Source organism: Phyllostomus hastatus, unplaced genomic scaffold (genome assembly GCF_019186645.2).
Source record: "Phyllostomus hastatus isolate PE091 unplaced genomic scaffold, TTU_PhHast_1.1 phas_scaffold_385, whole genome shotgun sequence".
NCBI lineage: Eukaryota > Metazoa > Chordata > Mammalia > Chiroptera > Phyllostomidae > Phyllostomus > Phyllostomus hastatus.
This window is the reverse complement of record NW_025334026.1, coordinates 290,133-308,602: the sequence shown is the minus strand read 5'-3', so window position 1 is coordinate 308,602 and position 18,470 is coordinate 290,133. Positions and strand designations below refer to the sequence as shown.

Genomic DNA, 18,470 nt, shown 5'->3' with positions numbered 1-18,470 from the left:
TCCTTCATTTTTCTTATTAAGTTTCTTTGCGCTACATCTTTGAGTGTTAACAATGGGAATTCCCTACAAAGGAGCAAAATGATGCTGATATTAAGAGTTTTGGTTTCCAACTTGTCAAGTTAGTAGTTTCCAGATCTGCAGAAAAAGAACGGGAAGGAAACAGAAGATGCTCGCATGGTGGTAGGACCCTAGGCACTCTCCAAGCCTGCGTTTGCCTTTCTTGTTCTGCACAGGACATTTGTCTGCATGCAGTCTAGGGCACTGACTTTCAGGGAAGACAGACCCACTAATGTCTTCCTTTAAAGGAAGAAAGTGATGTTTCTAGTTATGTGGTCTCTGACTTCTAGCTAAGAGCAGATAATCTCTCATTTGGAATACTCCTAATAAATCGCTGCAGAAACATGTATCTGCTGGTCGACTTAACTTTGGTGACTCTTTCCCCTCAATTGTCAGTTTCACAGAAGCAGGATCATGGGCTGCATACCTTCTGTTTGAGTCCATGAAAGTATAAATGCATGAATAAATTACCTAAAAAAGATTCCTCAAATCTTTTCCAACCCTGATTCTGATAGCTATTCATGTTGACCCCCCAGAATATCCCTACTATTTGATCTATTTGTTTACCTTGTCTACCAAGGATCCCCCAACAAGCCCACTGCAGCAGAATGATGACCAGCTTGGGAACTTGTTAAAATGCCTGGACCTAGATTTTGCTTACAGATTGATACCCTAGGTCTATCATGAAGTCCAAGAGCCTGGATTTTTAGAAACGCCCTGGAGGAATGTGGTGGGCCCCTTGGGAAAATGACTAATTCTAGGGCTGGGGCAGAAAAAACAGAAGATGAACCTGGAGCATGGTATAGTACCAGAAAGAAAGAAATGCTCAAAAACAAAACAGTGGGAGGGTGTCAGATGACACAGGAACCAAGCTCAAAGGGCTTCCAATGCCCAAAGCTACAACAAAATAAATAACAGTACTGGATTATAATCCAAAGTATAAAATAAATATCCATGAGTTCACATTGATATAAATAAATGATGGAATAAATTTAAAAAAGGGAAGAAACAAATTTTTCATGCAGAAGAATTTCAAATAGCATGTGTAGATACGACCCTTTTCCAGAAGGCGGAGCTTAATCCCCACGCTCCCTGGTGGGATAGGTACTCCTCAAAACTGTTAAGGTCACCAAAACAAGAGACGACTAAGAAACTGTCACAGACCAGAGAAAAGTGGGGAAATTTGACAACTAAATTCACTGTGGGAGCCTGGATTGGGATCCCAGCGCAAAAAGAGGTTATTAATGGAAAACCCGGCAAAATCCAAATCAAGTCTGGAGTTTACTTAACAGTCAGGTACCAATGTCAGCTACTCAAATTTGAGACATGTACCCCAGTAATCTAAGATGTTAACAATGGGGAAACAACGGGAATGGCATATGGAAACTTTCTGTACTACCTTTATAACTTTACAACTTTTCTGTAAATCTAAAATTACTCCAAAATAAAAAATTGTATTAAAAACAAATTCTTTTGGGGGCTCTGTTAGGCAGCCATTTAAGAATCGCCGGGCCTCTAAGAGCTCAGGAGTTCTTCTAAGCTGAGAGATGGACTAAGAAAATCCATTCTAGTAAAAGGGGACATGGTTTCTAAGCTTTAACCCAAGGGTCTCTCTCATTTCCAGAAACAGAGACCGACCAACCGACCAACCAACTCCCCTTAACGGAAGCTGGTCCCGTTTATAGGCAACACCTCACTTCATTACTCATGTTTCCCCTTGGGGACTGTGGCCAGTGTCACAGGTTTGCATTTTCCACAAGCAGCTGTTATCTTAGGTAAGCTTACTGAGGAAACCATAGAGCTATTCAGAAAATCAGGATATCTAATAAGAAGCCATGTAAGAAATAGGATACCTTTATTTTTTTTTTGAATGTTCTTAAAAGTATCCTCAATACTTCTAATTGAGATCATTTTATATAAAAACAAAATCTGCCTGGAGGTTGTCATAATCCAAATTCTTCTGCACTCAGATGCTGAAACAGGTCTACTGAGGAAGTAGCTCATGGTTTATGGCCTTTGCTTTTCAACCGTCCAATGGAGACACCTCTTTATTTTTTTTCTTTTTTTTTAATGAACTGCTAACATTTCTTAGTGCCTACTCTATACCAGGCACTAGGCAGGGAACTTTCTCTCTCTCCTTTAAAGATGAGGAAACTGAGGGTGGCCTAAGGCTGCTCATCTAAAAAGTATGAGAATAAGGATAAACCCGCATGGGCCCTGGTATGAGATGCTGCTTCAAAATGTACCAGCTGTGTGACTACACACGTAAAAGGGGACAACAAGGCCTCTGCCCTGGAGTCCCTGGGAAACGCAGGGGATTATTTCATCAGGAGCTTAGCATTATGCCTGGCCCATCAGTAAACAACAAATGTTTGCCCCTAGTGTCTCCCCCAGTTCACTCAGAGTCTAACTACCCAGGACACTGTCTCCTTCCTTGGAGGTGATAATCAGATACTATTAGAAGAAATATCCATGATGTTTTCAGATTTTCTAGAGAGACTCATTTCCATAACTTCCCTGTTATATAGATAAAGAGCAATTCTGACATCATCAGGAATGGTTCATGATGTGCACTGAGAAAAATACTCAAAGGAAGAAGTAAAATTAAATCCTTACTCAAACACAGAGCTGTCATTCTGATCTCCCCAAATCAGGATCTCGGTGATGGAACGGATGGTCTCCACTAGCAGATTCCGGTTCTGTTCTGTGACTGTGGTGTTCTTGGTCAAAACATGGTAGAGATACCTGAAAGAAAGAAAAGCAAAGGTTACTGACTGAAATGAAAGCCAGGCTAATGATCATTAGCTATATTTGGGAGACAATTTGGCTGTGCTTTTTCAGATCCAATTAGTACAATTTCCATTCAGCTGAGACGGAACTTACCATTCAAGGAAAGTGGCAGACAACGAGGGACACACCAACCCAAATTCAGGCAAGAGAATGGTCAAGCCCTTGAAGACAGCCATCCTCAAACTTGAGTATATGAGAATCACCTGGAGAACTAGGTAAAGTGGAAGTATGGGAGCCCACTGGACATTCAGATTTGGGGGACTGAGGGGAGCCCAGGCACTGGCCTTTTTCACACACTTCCCAGCTGTGTGTGATGCGAGTGAAGCAAAAGAGACACATGGCTCAGGTCTGAATGCCTAACATAAGACCTGCACGCAGTGGAGTCACAGGTTAGGGAGGCTGGCTCCCAAATCCAGCACCCAGGGAAAATGTCATGAACAATCACAAAATTACCCTTGGACTGTCCATAATTCCCCACAAAGTGCAGATCACCCATCAGAACTGAAGGCTCACATGAAGTGAGTTACTTCCAGGGCACTGATCCTCTTTTCTGAGTGCAGATTACTGAATCCGCAAAGTCAAGTGGGCTTGAGACTATGGCACTGGATTTCAACCCCAAAATGGTCCTGGAAGGCCTATGCTGCTCCAGACCTATGCCAGCTGCTGGGGCAGAGACAGGAAGGCCCAAGTCGATCTTCGAGGCCCTCTGCTGGTGGTGACAGTGACTGAATCACTGAGGCCAGTCCTGAGTACTGTTGGGCCCAGCAACCTGGCTAGATGCCCTGGGATTGCCACCTGGTGCAGTTTTTAAGAGATGGCATCACTAGGACTCACAGACTGAGGTAACTGGACCTGTCATGGCAGCCTCAGACTTGGGAAGGCAGAGCGGATACCACGAGTCACCTTCTGACTTCTTTTATGGCCCCCTGCAATTGGGGTTTGGGGCTGGTGAGAGAAAGACAGGGAAAGATGAGGTAGGACTGTCCCATTGAAAAGCTCTAAAAATGTGGAAAAAAAAAAGACTTCCGGCCAAGATGGAGGCATAGGTAGACACATTGTGCTTCCTTGCACAACCAAAATAAGGTCAGCAACAATTTAGAAACAAGATAACAACCAGATTTGATAAAAATTTGAACTGTATGGAAGTCGGACAACCAAGGAGTTAAAATACACACATTCATCCAGACCAGTAAAAGGGGTGGAGTCGGGCACCTGGGCAAAGAGGAGTCGTGGCACAAAAAGCAATCCGTAACACATCCCGGGCATAGCATCCTGGGTGCGTAAGGCATCCCAAGCGCACCGGCGGCTGGCAGACCCAGCAAGGTGGCAACTGTGAAGCAAGGTACTGCACACAAGGCACCTGGCTGTCTGGGCCACATTCGTGTGCAGATAAACCAGGCGAAATTGGACAGTGAGACAGACCGCACATTGCAGGGTCCCAGCGCCGGGAAATAGAACCTCGGGACACTGATCGAAAACACCTGTGGGGACTGAGGTGCTGGGAGAGACTCCAGCCTCACAGGAGAGGTTGTTGGAAAGACCCACGGGATTCACAAGCCCACCCACACGGGAATTAGCACCAGAAAGGCCCAGTTAGCTTGGGGGAAGCGGCGGAAGGGAATGAAATCCGAGAGCGGGGCAAGCTCCATTGTTTCCTCTCGGACCCCACCCCCACACACAACATCACAACCCAGTGACTGGGTTGCCCCACCCTGGTGAACACCTAAGGCTCTGACCCTCATAACTAACAGGCACATCAGGACCAAAAAAAAAAAAAAAGACCCAAATGAAAGAACATATCAAAGCTCCAGGAGAAATACAACTAAGCAACAAAGAGATAGCCAACCTATCAGATGCACAGTTCAAAACACTGGTAATCAGGATGTTCACAGAACTAGTTGAATTTAGTAAAAAATTAGATGAAAAAATGAAGGCTACAATAAGAGAAATGAAGGAAAATGCACAGGGAATCAATAGTGATGGAAAGAAAACTGGGACTCAAAACAATAGAGTGGACCAGAAGGAAGAAAGAAACAACCAAACAGAAAAGAATGGAAAAATAAGAATTCAAAAAAATGAGAAGCTTAGGAACCTCCAGGACATCTTTAAACGTTCCAACATCCAAATTATAGGGGTACCAGAAGGGGAAGAGGAAGAACAACAAGTGGAAAACTTATTTGAACAAATAATAAAGGAGAACTTCCCCAATCTGGCAAAGGAAATAGACTTCCAGGAAGTCCAGGAAGCTCAGAGAGTCCCAAAGAAGTTGGACCCAAGGAGGAATACACCAAGGCACATCATAATTACATTAGCCAAGATTAAAATGAAGGAGAGAATCCTAGAAGCAACCAGAGATAAGAAGATAGTTACCTACAAAGGAGTTCCCATCAGACTGTCAGCTGATTTCTCAAAAGAGACCTTGCAGGCAAGAAGGGGCTGGAAAGAAGTAGTCCAAGTCATGAAAGACAAGGACCTACATCCCAGATTGTTCTATCCAGCAAAGCTTTCATTTAGAATGGAAGGGCAGATAAAGTGCTTCTCAGATAAGGTCACATTAAAGGAGTTCATCATCACCAAGCCCTTATTTTATGAAATCTTAAAGGGACTTATCTAAGAAGAAGAAGATAAAATACATGTACAGTAAAATGACAGCAAACTCACAATTATTGACAACCACACCTAAAACAAAAACAAAAACAAACTAAGCAATCAACTAGAACAGGAACAGAACCACAGAAATGGAGATCATATGGAGGGTTAGCAACAGGGGAGTGGGAGGGGGAGAGAGGGGAAAAGGTCAGCGAATAAGTAGCATAGATGGTAGGTAGAAAATAAACAGGGGGAGGGTAAGAATAGTATGGGAAATGTAGAAGCTAAAGAAATTATGACACATGGACATGAACTAAAGGGGGGGAATGTGGGTGAGAGAGGGTGAAGAGGGTGGAGGGGAGTGAAGGGGGGGAATGGGACAACTGTAATAGCATAATCAAAAAATGTATTTAAAAAAAGAAAAACTCTAAAAATGTGTAAGCTATAAGAGGTAGAATCTTTCAGATGGAATGATAAGGAGCAATCTGCTACTAAGAGGGCTAGTTTTTGATTTAAATTTGCCATGCAATAACTAGAACAGCCCTCCCAGAACAGAAATCTTCAACACCTGTGCCCAAATTTACAGGCAGGGCTTCACCTGGCAGTGGATGCCAGTTTCCCTTGGGGATAAGTCCACAGCACTGGTTTACCTGGGATGAGTCTCCGTCTTCATGTCACCTTGACTCATCTTCCCCAAGAGGCTCAAAGAGCAGAGTTTTTCAAATTGTGGTTCACAGGCTACCTGCATCAGAATCACCTAAGTTGCAGGTTCTAACCCCCCCACTCTAGATCCACAGAACTGACTCCAGGTGTGTTACATGATGTAGACATGTAACCCTATGTGACCCTATGAATGAGTGATGTCCACAATATCCTGTCCTCAACAGCCCTGCTCAGCTCCTGTAGATTCATACCAATGGCTTCTTTTACGGAGTCAGTCCATCTCATGTGTGTCTTGATCTTTTCCTGCTGCCCCCTATTTTTTTCAGCATTATTGTCTGTTCCAAAACCCCCTGCCTTCTCATAATATACCTACAGCAGGACAGCTTCACTTTTCTCATTTTTACCTCCAGCAATGTTTCAGGCCTAATTTGCCCTAAGACCCACCCGTTCACCTTTCTGGCGGGCCAGGGTATCTATACAGCTCTCCCCCAACACTGTATTTCAAATCAATAATTTTCCTATCAGCCTTCTTCACTGTCTACCTTTCACATCTGTGCACAGTCATTGGGAATCTGGGGGTGTGGATGATCTTAGCCTTAGTCTCTAACCACTTCTCTTTGTGGTGCTGTCCCCCAATTCTTCCATCGCTGCTCTTCTGAATCCCAGCCTTCTCTTGAGTACTTTTTGGCTGTAGTCCCCACTTGAATCGATCATAGAACTAACGTAAACAAAATCTTTAACAATTTCAGTATCTTCACTATGTTAAAGTTGTGTACTTCTTCTATCGTCATGATTTTTGTCTTCTTGATGTTCATATGCAAGTCCTGCTTTCTTCTCACCTTCACCAGAAGTCATTTCAAACCACTGCTACTTTCTGCTGTAAGATGGTGTCATCTGCATATCTGAAGGTGTTATTTTTTCCACCAATTTTCATTCCTCCTTCCTCTGAGTCTAGCCCAGTTATTCACATGATATGTTCTGTGTACAGATTAAACAAACAGGGAGATAAAATTCACCCTATCACCTTTGCCTGTAGGAAACCATTCCGTCTCTCCATAATCTGTCCTGACAGTGGCTTCCTTTCCTGTCCACAATATAGGTTACACCTCAGCACAATTGAGTGCTGAGGCATGCCCACTTCTTTCAGCGCAACCCATAGACTCCTGGGCACAGAACCCCACATCTGCATTTTGAATGAGCTTCCACTAAAGTTTTACAGCCACTGTGTCACTCACACCATGGCCATCAGTGACACTCTCCATGCGGTCCACAGCATGCCCACCCCCTGCTGTGGTAGGCACTGTTGGTGCCAGGGAAGAGGCAGATTCTCCCCACTCCGGTGTTTCCTTTCTTGTACAGAATGATATCCATTAGGGACAGGAGAGCTTAGAATCTTTAGGACTAGCCTTGAGTTCTATCCACCATGATTTCTGCCTGGAATGCACCTGCTGCCATAACCAATCAGCAAACTCTTATTTCTATTTCAAAATCCACTTCAAGCACCTCTTGGTAAAGCCTTCTTTAAAGAACCTCCCTGCCCTCCTGCCTAGGGGGATCTTATTATTCCCTCCTCTCTGGCACCTCTGTACCCACATGTGTTTGCTGCTGCAGAGACCTCCTCATTTGCAATGGTCTGTATCCCTTACTAGACCTGAGTACCTTGATATCAGAAACATCATCTTATTGATCTTGGTAACTCCAAAATGCATTAGGCACAGTAGGTGCTCAATAAATGCTGACTGGAGGGATGGTATGGAACTGCCTTGATGAACACGCTATGTCTCAGCATACAAAGACTGAACACAGTCAAGGGTACAAAAGCCAAATACAGCAAGTGGCAGCACAGAGATGTAGTGAAGAGATCAGGCTTTTGAAGTCCAACAGACAGACTTGGGCTTGACCCCTGGCTTGGGCTTGACTCCCACTTCCTAACTATGGTCTTGGACAAGGCACTTCACTCTCTGGAGCTCAGCCTCTATAATATGCCAGTAACAGTCAAGGCCTCCTCACTGGGCTATTCCAGGGATTCGATGTGATAACACATAGAAAGAGCCAAGCATGGCATCTGGCACACAGATGCATTCAACAGATGCTGGGCTAGCTGCTACTAGTATCATTATGTTGTGGTTGTTGTGATGGGAACCATAATTAATATTATTACGAAATTATACATGTAATATTCCAGACCTTAGGAAGGAGAGCTCAGGCTGGATCCAAACAGTCATGAAAAGAGGACTTCATGGGAGAAGTTATAGAACTGTCCAAAGAAACTAGAGCAGGAAGTGAAAAGTCTGAACTTAGTTTGGTGATCTTGAGCAAGGCACCTCAGATCTCTGTGCACCTCAGTTCTATCAGCTCTAAAATGGGAGCAGCAATGTCAACTCAATGCTTTAGTACCTACATATTATGGTGCTGGTAGGCGGAAGAAACAAAAGACAGATATCTAAACTGGCAGTTACTGCAGATGATACTATTATTGTTGTTATCATCATTGCCTTTGTTAAATAATCTCTGAAAAAAATTCTAGCCCTGGCTGGTGTGGTTCAGTGGACTGAGTGCTGGCTTGTGAACCAAAGGATCACCAGTTCAATTCCCAGTCAGGGCACATGCCTGGGTTGCAGGTCAGGTCCCTGGTGGTTGGGGGGGTGTGAGAGACAACCAATCAATGTGTTTCTTGTACATCGATGTTTCTCTCCCTCTCTGCCTCCCTCCCTTTCCCTCTCTCTATAAGTAAATATATATTTTTTTCTTTTTTTTTAATTCTAACAACTACAAGGAGGCCCTTACAGACAAGCCCAGAGGAAAGAGCAGGGCAGTAAGTCCTGAAAGGAAGATTCTACAAGCTCCCACATGTGGTGCATGGCCAGCATGCCTGGTTCTATGTGACCCTCATACTCACAGTAACCTGGGGACGTGCAAATTGTGACCACAACTGCAGAGGCCAGGACAGCAACTGAGGGACATTTAGGAGCTTGGCCTCAGCAAAATAGCCAGGAGGCACAGTTAGAGTTCCAGCTGCTCCACACCCCCTCCACTACCTGCTGTTCTTTGTCTTTTTCAGTGGAGCCATTCTGCTGGGCATACAGTGATGTTGCACCAGGTTAATACTACATAATAATTGAAGTTGAATGCCTTTTCACATATTTATGGCTATTTGAATATCTTTTGCAAGGTACCTGTGCAAGTCTTTTGCCCATTTTTAAGTTAGATAGAGTACTTTTTTCTTATTTGATGGAGTTCTTTATATATGCTAAGCACAAATCCTGTATTGAATATACATATGACAAATTCTCTGAATATTAGGACTGTTTTTTCACATTTTATAGTTTGTCTTTTGATTAGCAAAGGTTCTTAATTTTAATGTATGTCTTTCCTTTGGATAGTGTTTTTTGTATCAAGCTTAGAAAATCCTTACCTACCCCAAAGGTCATGAAGAAATGCTGTTTTCTTATTAAAAAAAATGTTACTGTTTTATCTTTCACATTTTGACTTAGAATGCTCTGAAAATGATTTTTGTGTAAGGCATTAGGTATTGGCCAAAATTCATTCTCCATTTAGATTCCTAGTTGACTCACCATCATTTACTGAAAAAAGGTCCTCATTTCTTCAGTTCCACTGCAAGTTACCTTTGTCATCAATAAGGTGACTAAACATGGGGACTCTCTGGATACTCTAGTTCTGCTGATCTATTCGATTACTTTTGTGCCAATACCATGCTGTCCAATTACTCCAGCTTTATAACAAATCCTGCAATGTAATAATGTAGGTCCTCTGAATTTCTTTCCTTCTGTTTTTTCATACGGTGTTGGCTATTCTTGGCCCTTTGCATTTCCATATAATTTTAAAAATCACCTTCTCAATTTCCACAAAAATACCTGCTGAGATTTCCTTTAAGATTGACCTAAATCTATAAATATAGAGAGAATTGACATCTTTACAATAGTGTAACATTACAACATTTACATTTTTTTGATGTTTGTTGGGTAGGGATCTTGCATATCTTTTATTAGATTTGTTCCTAGGTATTTGATGTTTTTGATGCTATTGTAAACAGAAGTGTTTGAAATATTCCTTTTCTAAGTGTATGTTGTTGGTACTAGAAACACCCACTAGATTTCAAGCTCTCAAGCTTTATCATGATTATACGTGCACCTTGCTCATTTTATTCCTCCATAAGGCCCTAGCACACAGTTTTAGACACTGTTTCAGAAGAGGCCCTCAATATATGTTTGCTTAAATATACTGGAGAAAAAAAGAAAGCTGAATGGGTTAAGGTTTAATATTTTAATGCTGCATCTAACCCCAGAGCTTTAGAAGACCAACTAATTCCATCACCTCAGGGATATTAACAGTTTATTGACTTTCAGATTAGAAATGTAACGCTCATTTTCAAAAGGTTGGAAACTTCAACAACAGCAACTAAAAGGGAAATGGCAATTGCCAAGCCCACAGCTGCCCATAGGTGGCCACTGTGGGAGCTGCCGTGCATTTCCTTGGGGCTTCTCTTCCGCTGTGGATATTTGTATAGTTGAGTTCATGTTGTATGTCCATTTCCATGCTCATCTGGCTAAAATAAAGACATTTTTGCTTTTGACAAGTGTTGCAAACATCTATTACACCTACATAATCTACATTGAAAGGACAGGCACAGCAGCTACTCTTCTGTTAGGCATTAGGATCCCTAAGTGATGAAAATGTTATGATTGCCATCTTTGTGTGCAAAGCTGTGTCCCTATCCCAGATAAGTTTCCAAGGACGGAATGATTACCTTGGACATTTAACAATAGAAAATTAAGGTTTTTCTCTTACAATGGTAACAGTTGTTACAATAACATTATCTCTCAAACTCTGTGTGTGTGTGTGTGTGTGTGTGTGTGTATTTTTCTAATCATAATAAAAACTGTTGCAGCCTCCCATTGCCAGGCCCTGTTATGAGTGCCCCAGATGTATTTGCCCACTAGACCCTCACAGCAACCCTGTTGATCCACTCTTCGGAGAGCTCAGGCTCTGGGAGGCTGGAACCTGCCTAGGGTCCTCATAAAGAGAACCCCAGGCAATCTGACTCCACACCCCATGCTTGCAACCATTAGAGTACAGAAAATATAAACGATGAAGTAAACAACACTTTCATTAACCAAGCATTTAGATGAAGTTATGACTGCCTAGCATACAAGAAAATCAACTAGATAAATCAAAAAAGCAAGAAAATGCATATTAAATATTAAGGTAAGTCCTTATAACTGACCTTACTACATTTCTTTGGAAAAGAGCCAGCATTACCACATCTCCAACAGAAGATGTGCAGAATGCAGAATCCCAATATCAGACCCTTGCACATCAACAAACTCTACCTTGTGAGGCAAGCTTAAGAGTCAGAAATGTCTGGAAACGAGAAAACTACAGCTGTTTGCCAATGTGCAACCAGCACACTAAAGGCTCGTCAGCTAGGACTAGAGACTATAAACAAATTCCTCTTCCACAGACCCTTCTTTTTCAAGAGAGTCACTTATTTCACAAGTTAAACCATTACAGTTAATAACAATTATGTCCACTTCAGAGACAGACATACTAAGTTCAAGTTTCATACAAGTTTTATGACATGTATCATAACATGCCTCTTAGGATGCTCCTATTGGAAGATCCTGAAACTTTTCTGCAAGCTAGAGTGTGAGACAGAGGCCTAGGGGGACTAGAAATCCACAAGCATAGCCCCCCAAAATCAGTCCCCAAAGCACATACCCCACAAAACAATAATTTTGTGGAGGTGAGGCAGAGGGGTGTACAGAGCCTGTGTCTGTCTGGCCTGCTCAGCTCCAAGGCAGAGAGACTCCCAGACATTCCCCAGAGCATCCCACTCTGTGGTTTGAAAACTTCTATTTTGGACAGCATCCAGCCTTCTGGCTGGTAGGTCAAGGAGAAAATCCACACAGCATGAAATCAGACTGGGGAATTAGAGAAGGTTATTACAGGCGGTGCTTCTCCTGATGAATCACCCTGAAAGATGTCAAACTGGGCTAGCCAGTGAGGCTGCATCTGAGGTGCCAGGAGCCAGCAATCACAGCGAGTGTGTAGACAGGGTTTTCAGCCCTAGGAAAAATCACGGCTTCAGCACAGATGCTGTGATCAAAGTGGTGAGAGCAAGCTGTTGTTAAGAAAAGCCTGGCCAGAACTTGCCTCTTTTGTTCATCCTGTGACAAATACTCATTGATCACTTACTACATGCCAGGTCCTGTTCCAGCATCTGACAATTCCCAGGTGAACAAGGCACACAGGTCTCTGTCCTCAAGAAGCTTATTGGGGAAACACAAACAAATTGGGAGAAACACAAACAAACAAACAAATAAATAAATAAATAACCAAGTAAGAATATTTCTGATGGCAAATGGACATGCCTGAGGAACCCTGGCCAGCTTCCTGGGGATCTAACTCCTGGGATAAAGCTTGAACAGCCCAGAGCACTCAATAGTGGTCTAGCTCTTTGGAGATAAGAAGACTGTATACGATAATATGTTAATTGAGTAGGGCAGCAAGAACATAAACAAGTGAAGCTAGAGAAGATAGTAAAACTTCTTGGCTGAAGTCACAAGGGCAATTTTATGGAAGAACTAGCATTTGGGTGGGCAGGAAGAAGAGGTGAGCTCAAGTGGAGGGAAAAAAAGATGCAGACAGGTGGGCATATGAGGTGCATATAACAGTGAGTGAGAAAGGACTGTCAGTTGAAATGGCATAAGAAATATCCGGGATTGGGGCAAGCTGCTACCCTAACTTACCAGACAACAGCAGCAGTCCCCTCAGTGGAAGCTGCCTCCCATCTGGCCCTCCTCCAATCCACTCCCCGAACTTTGGAGGGACCACAGCAGACCTCCAGTTAAAAACCTTCAATGGCTCCCCACTGTTCTCAGTGTACTGTCCAAATTCCTTAACATGATTTTTAAAAATTTATTTTTAGAGAGCAAGGAAGGGAGGGAGAAAGGAGGGGAGAGAAACACCAATGTGTGAGAGGTACATCAACCAGTTGCCTCTAGCACACCCCCAACTGGGGACCTGGTTCTCAACCTGGACAGGTAATCAAACAGACAACCTTTCAGTCTGCAGAATGACACCCAACTGACTGAGACACACTGGTCAGGGCCTATAACATGATTTACAAGGCACAGCAGGGCTTGGCCTCCATGACTTGTCCTGCCTCAGTGCTCTGCTGTAGGGTCCTACACCTCCTCCCACCCCTTACTGAAGGACCCGAATGTCTCTCTTTCCAGCTTCTCAAACGCTGTTTCCTGTCTGACTATCCTCCCTTCAACCCTGCCCTGTCCCACTCTCTACCCACTGCCTGGTAATAACCATTCATCCTTTAGGTCTCCATTTAAATGGGTATCTGCATACCAAACATGTCCCTGACTCCCTAGCCTGGGTTATAGGGCCCTCCTCTGTGCTCTCAAACTAGTTGGGTGGGGAAAGAGTCTAGAGTGCTCTGAAGGCCTGAAGAACTTAGATGTGACCTAGCAGGTGCCTTGGACTCACTATGTGTGATATGTTGAATGGGATATTCTAAGAAAATGAACCTGGCAATATTGCACCCCACATTCTAAGAGTATCAGTGTTATCTTAGGCAAAAGTGGAATATACCAAGAGTAGATAAGTGTTTGCTTGCTGGTATACATTCTCCATGTCTTTGGGTAATAACCCCTGATTTTCCCTTTCTCTAATTTTCTGTCCACTACCTTAGATGGAGCTGATGCCACCCCAGCACCAAGGAAAGACCAATCAGAGCATTCTACGCCCCCTGCCACAGTCACTAGCTCAGGGATGGGCATGAGACCCCAGGCTGGTCTATCGGTACTCAATTCCAGACTTCTGCTGGCAATACTAAGAAAAGAAGCTCTCTTTTTCCCAGGGATTGCTAAGCTAATACAACGTAAGCCTAGAACCTGCTGAGAATGACATCAATGCAGTAGAAAGCAGAGACAAGAACTGGAAAGAGGCAGATAGTGATAGCTTGCTTCATCTCAATGCTTGGATTCAGCCATGACTTAGCCAGGACAGGCTGTTCAGTAACAGGAGCTAATCAGTTCCATTTGGGGCTTAAAATAATTCCATCTGGCTTTCTGTCACTTGCAACCAAGAATCTTGAGCCACACAAAAAGGTGATCAGAATTAAGGCAACCATACAACACGAGAACAGAAAAGTTCCATCAGTTGTGAACTCACACAGAGTTCCTGGTACAGGTGATGTTTCAGTAGCAAGCACACGACTCCATCAGTATAGGTTTTCCTTAGTGGTGGGCATCTGTCAGTCAATGTCATAGTCTCACCACTAGTCTGGGCAGTAAACTGCCCCGATGTGTAGCAAATAACCTCTTACTATTTCAATCTGCCTCAACTAAATCACAAACTTGATTCAGTAGACAAAAACCACAGGTACACAATTTTCCAAAAGTAAAACCCTGTCTACCAGGAAAATCCCTTTTCAGTTTGAAAGCTGGGGATGCTACAAAGAATAACATGCTTCAAAAAAGGGGTTCTAGCTCTCTGGCCTATCTTATCAATTTTTCTGTAAATCTCAAACTGTTCTTAAATAAAAGTCCATAAAGTGTGTGTGTGTGTGCGTGCGCGCACACACGTGGCGGGGGGGTGCTGTTCCCAGATGCTTTGCATGCCCTCCCAAAATTATCAATTCTAAATCCTTTTAAGTATCTTAATCTCTCCTGTCCACGCACACTGTGCCCTACATCAGGGCAAGAGTGTATAAGGAACTGTCCCTGGTCACTGGTAGGGTGACCAATTTGTACCAGTTGCCCAGGACCTTCCCCTTTTTAGCACTGAAAGTCCCATGTCCTGGGAAACTCCTCAGTTCCAGGCACACCGGGATAGCTGGCCATCCTATGTGTCAGAGAAGCCCCAGGCTCATTCTACCTCCAGCCTCGGATCCCACAGCTACCAGCCCCACATCCTGCTGCCCCACACAGTGACTCCTGATCATCCTTGAAGACACTGCTCTGGTATAGCCTCCTCCAGAAAGCTTCCAAGAAGGTTCTCACAGAACCCTGGGCCTATACTGACACTAGTGCTTCTCACGCTGCACAGTCACTGGCTCCACAGCTGTCTCTCCCATCAGATTGTGAACTCCCCCAGGGAATGAGCCATTCTGTATCCCAAACCCAAGATGTTTACTATCAGAGCCAAATGAAGATCATCACCATGATTGAGGTGGGTACTAGCTGTTTATGGCACTCTTTTCCAAGTCACTTGGGGTTCTTCTAAGGCTCACACCAGTAAGCAAACCACCAGGTTATTCAGGTAGGCTGTGATACGGATTAAGCAGATCGCCTGATCCAGGGCAGGCAGCTCAGGTTTCCAAAAAGCACCCGATCGATGGCCATGCAACCTAAACAATGTACCTGGGCAGTTCCCAGGATACTTCCAAGGAACCTGAGAACCTTTACCATTCCCTGGCTGGCAAGAGGATGAAGATGCCCCACTGGGCAGTGAGACTCAACCAAGCTGAAAGTCTTCCCAAACTGACTTACAAGGAAACTTTATTCAAACAGTGTAATGAGTGCAAGCACTAAAGTTGAATCCTGGCTTTGACACGTTTCAGCTGTTGTCATCTTGGGGCAAGTGACTTAACCTCTTTGAACCTTAGTTTCCATTTCTATAAAATGGAAACAATAATAGTTCTTATAGACTAGTGAGGACTAAAGGAAATAACACACAGGAAGTCCTTAGCAAGCACCCAGCACAGAAAATGCATTTAATAAATATTAAAGTAATTTAAAAGGCCTAGAGTCGGGCAGTTAGGTGAAAGCCCACAGGTAACTGGGTGCTGGCAGGATGCCAACCATCCTCCCCTTCTCAGCCACATCTACCCACACTCCACATTCCTGAAATCCTCAAGCCTTTCTCTGGTCCAACTGCCCTCCCATTTAAGAATCCTGCTTTCCTACATACCCTGCTTTTTGTCCGCCTCTTTTCTCCCCGTATCTTCTCTCACTACCACCCCCTAAAACCATTCCTCACAACATAATGAGCTCTCCTACCTCCCACTCTCTGTGACCCACAAACATTTATTAAGTGCATATTCCATGCTAGAAAGGACAAAGCTGAGAAACACAGCACCCTCACCCCTGGCCAAATGAGAAGCGGCCATCTAATTTCCTTCCCATCAATCTTTTCCATGGGCCCCTGTCTTTGTCCTACTGTTTCCCCCTCCCCTGTCCATCCTTCTTTCTTCTCATCAGTAATCTTGGGAGCTCCCTCTGTAAATCAGCCTATTTCTTACCACCAAAGGCTTGCCTACTCCCCCAACCAACTCCCTCCCCCCACTATATTTTCCTCGCCAAAAGTTATTCCCTCCCCAAAGGTCTCTATTTTCTATCATCACCACCACCACCCCCACCCCCCAAAACTCCTAGGCTCTGCCTGCAGGCTCTCCATTTCTCCCCAGTTCATTCATTTTTTTTTCATTCTTTAGGTATCCACTGAGCTCAGCACTAGATTCTGAGGTACAACTATAAGCTAAACAAACAGTCAGAAAAGTAAACAAACAAACAACAACAACAAAAAAACCCATACAGGACAGATGCAGCTAGTGGAAATGCACTGAATGAAATTGAGAGAAAAATGGAAAGGAATTGGGGTGCGGGACGCACTTTAGGTGGTGTGGTCTGGGAAGGCCTGGACTGGCTGATAAACACAGCTGCCATTACTGGTCACCAACTGTGTAACAGACATTGGATCAGTCTCTTTCCATGCATGATATCACTGAATCCTCGCACAATGTTCACACTACCCATTTGCAGATGGGGAACCAGAGACTCAAAGAGGTTAGGTAATTTGTCCAAGGTCACACACCCATTAAATGGTGAAATCAGGACTTGAATGCACAGCTGACTGCTGCACTCCTGCTTCCCAGGACCCTTTGCAACCCGTCCTCCCCCAGACCTCTATTTCTGATAGTCCCTGCTTAGACACTACCCCCCCCCCGCAAAATAGTTTGATTTAATTACTATCCTTTATTGAGCACCTCTGTGCTTCCATTTTTATGTGCATTCTCTTACGGAATCCTCAAGACAATCTTGCGAAGCAGGTGCTGTCACAATATCCATTTTCCAACTGAGGAAACTAAGGTCTAACTTCTCACACTTAGATTCGAACCCAGATCTGTCTGAATCCAAGATCCAGACCTCTGACCTCTAGGCTGTCCGGATTAAGAAGCACCACCCGCGGAAGCTTGGTGGCCAAGACCTGCCCTCGGCAAGAACAAAGTCTGTGTTCATAAACTGAAATTTCCCTTACTTTACAGATGGGGACACTGAGACACCGAGAAGCTAAGCGACTTGACCAAGGTCACACAGCGAGGAGCGACGGGTCAGGGTTCGAAACCAGGCACCCTGACTCCAGAGCCCTAGCTCCTAACCACCATACAGCCTTTCTCCAGCGCCTCTCTCAACCCCCCACATCCGCTCTCACACCTCCCAGTGACCCCGTCGCGGGTCTATGCACCCCATCCCCGTATCCAGCCCCAAGGCCTCCCACCTCGGCCCCCAACACACTCACTTGAGGTGGTCCAAGGAGTGGATGTTGCGGGAAGACTTGCCATGGCCCCCGCCCACCCAGCTCCGTGAGCGGCCAAACATGTCGGCGACCCCGGCGGGTCCCTCGCCTCACGGTCTCATGCCCCAGCGGCCCAGCTACCGGGAGCCCGCGACCGCAGCACAAGCCCCGGAGGTGGTGAAGGGACCGCCAACCACCTTCCCCCCCGGCCCACAGCCCCGCACTGACATTCAGCCGGAACCGGCCGTTCGACCGTCGCGCTTTACGGCCGCCACCACGAGGAACGCTGGGAAATGCAGTGCGCTCGAGAGGCCCGGGTGGACAGGACTGCAAAGCAACTGCAAGGGCCGGCATGCCTCGCACAACTGCGGGCCTGCCTCGGAAAGAGAGGAGGAGAGTGCGCCGGGTGGGCAGGAACGGGAAATTTGTGCGAAGAACCCTAAGAAGGAACTCGGGGAAATAGGATGAATAAAAGTAATAGCAGCATTAACAATTATTATCTTATGATATGATTATAAGAGTAGCTGTTGCATAGTGTATACCATGTGCCACCATCCTAAGCACTTACATATATATAATTATTTAATTCTAACAACCCTACAAGGTGGGTACTATTATCATTCATTCCCATTTACCGTCAAGGAAACTGAATCACAGAGGGGTTGACTTGCCAGAGGTCATGTAGCTAGTAAGTGACAGAACTAGGGTTAAAACCCAAGCACCCTTATTTTTATGCCCCAATAAACTATCAAACCCATAATGGCCTTCTTTGTTCTCACTGCCTTTTTCTTTTCTACTTCAGCTAATGTACATATAGA

The 18,470-nt window shown here is 44.5% G+C and overlaps 1 protein-coding gene across 10 annotated transcripts in view; it reads right to left on the bottom strand.

Moving 5' to 3' along the window:
* CLEC16A (C-type lectin domain containing 16A) overlaps nt 1-17,899 on the bottom strand; it is a 220,453-nt gene extending 202,554 nt beyond the window's left edge. For 8 of the 10 annotated variants that reach the window (XM_045819432.1, XM_045819436.1, XM_045819434.1 and 5 more), the window contains exons 1-2: nt 17,656-17,899; nt 2,674-2,802 (exon numbers count right to left, since the gene is read on the bottom strand). In XM_045819432.1, coding sequence (XP_045675388.1) covers nt 2,674-2,802; nt 17,656-17,735 — 209 coding nt within the window. In that variant the 5' untranslated portion in view covers nt 17,736-17,899. Of the gene's footprint in view, nt 1-2,673; nt 2,803-12,315; nt 12,390-17,655 lie in introns of all 10 variants that reach the window. The other 2 variants (XM_045819437.1, XM_045819441.1) reach the window with 1 other exon arrangement.
* Between the last annotated feature and the right edge of the window lie 571 nt (nt 17,900-18,470).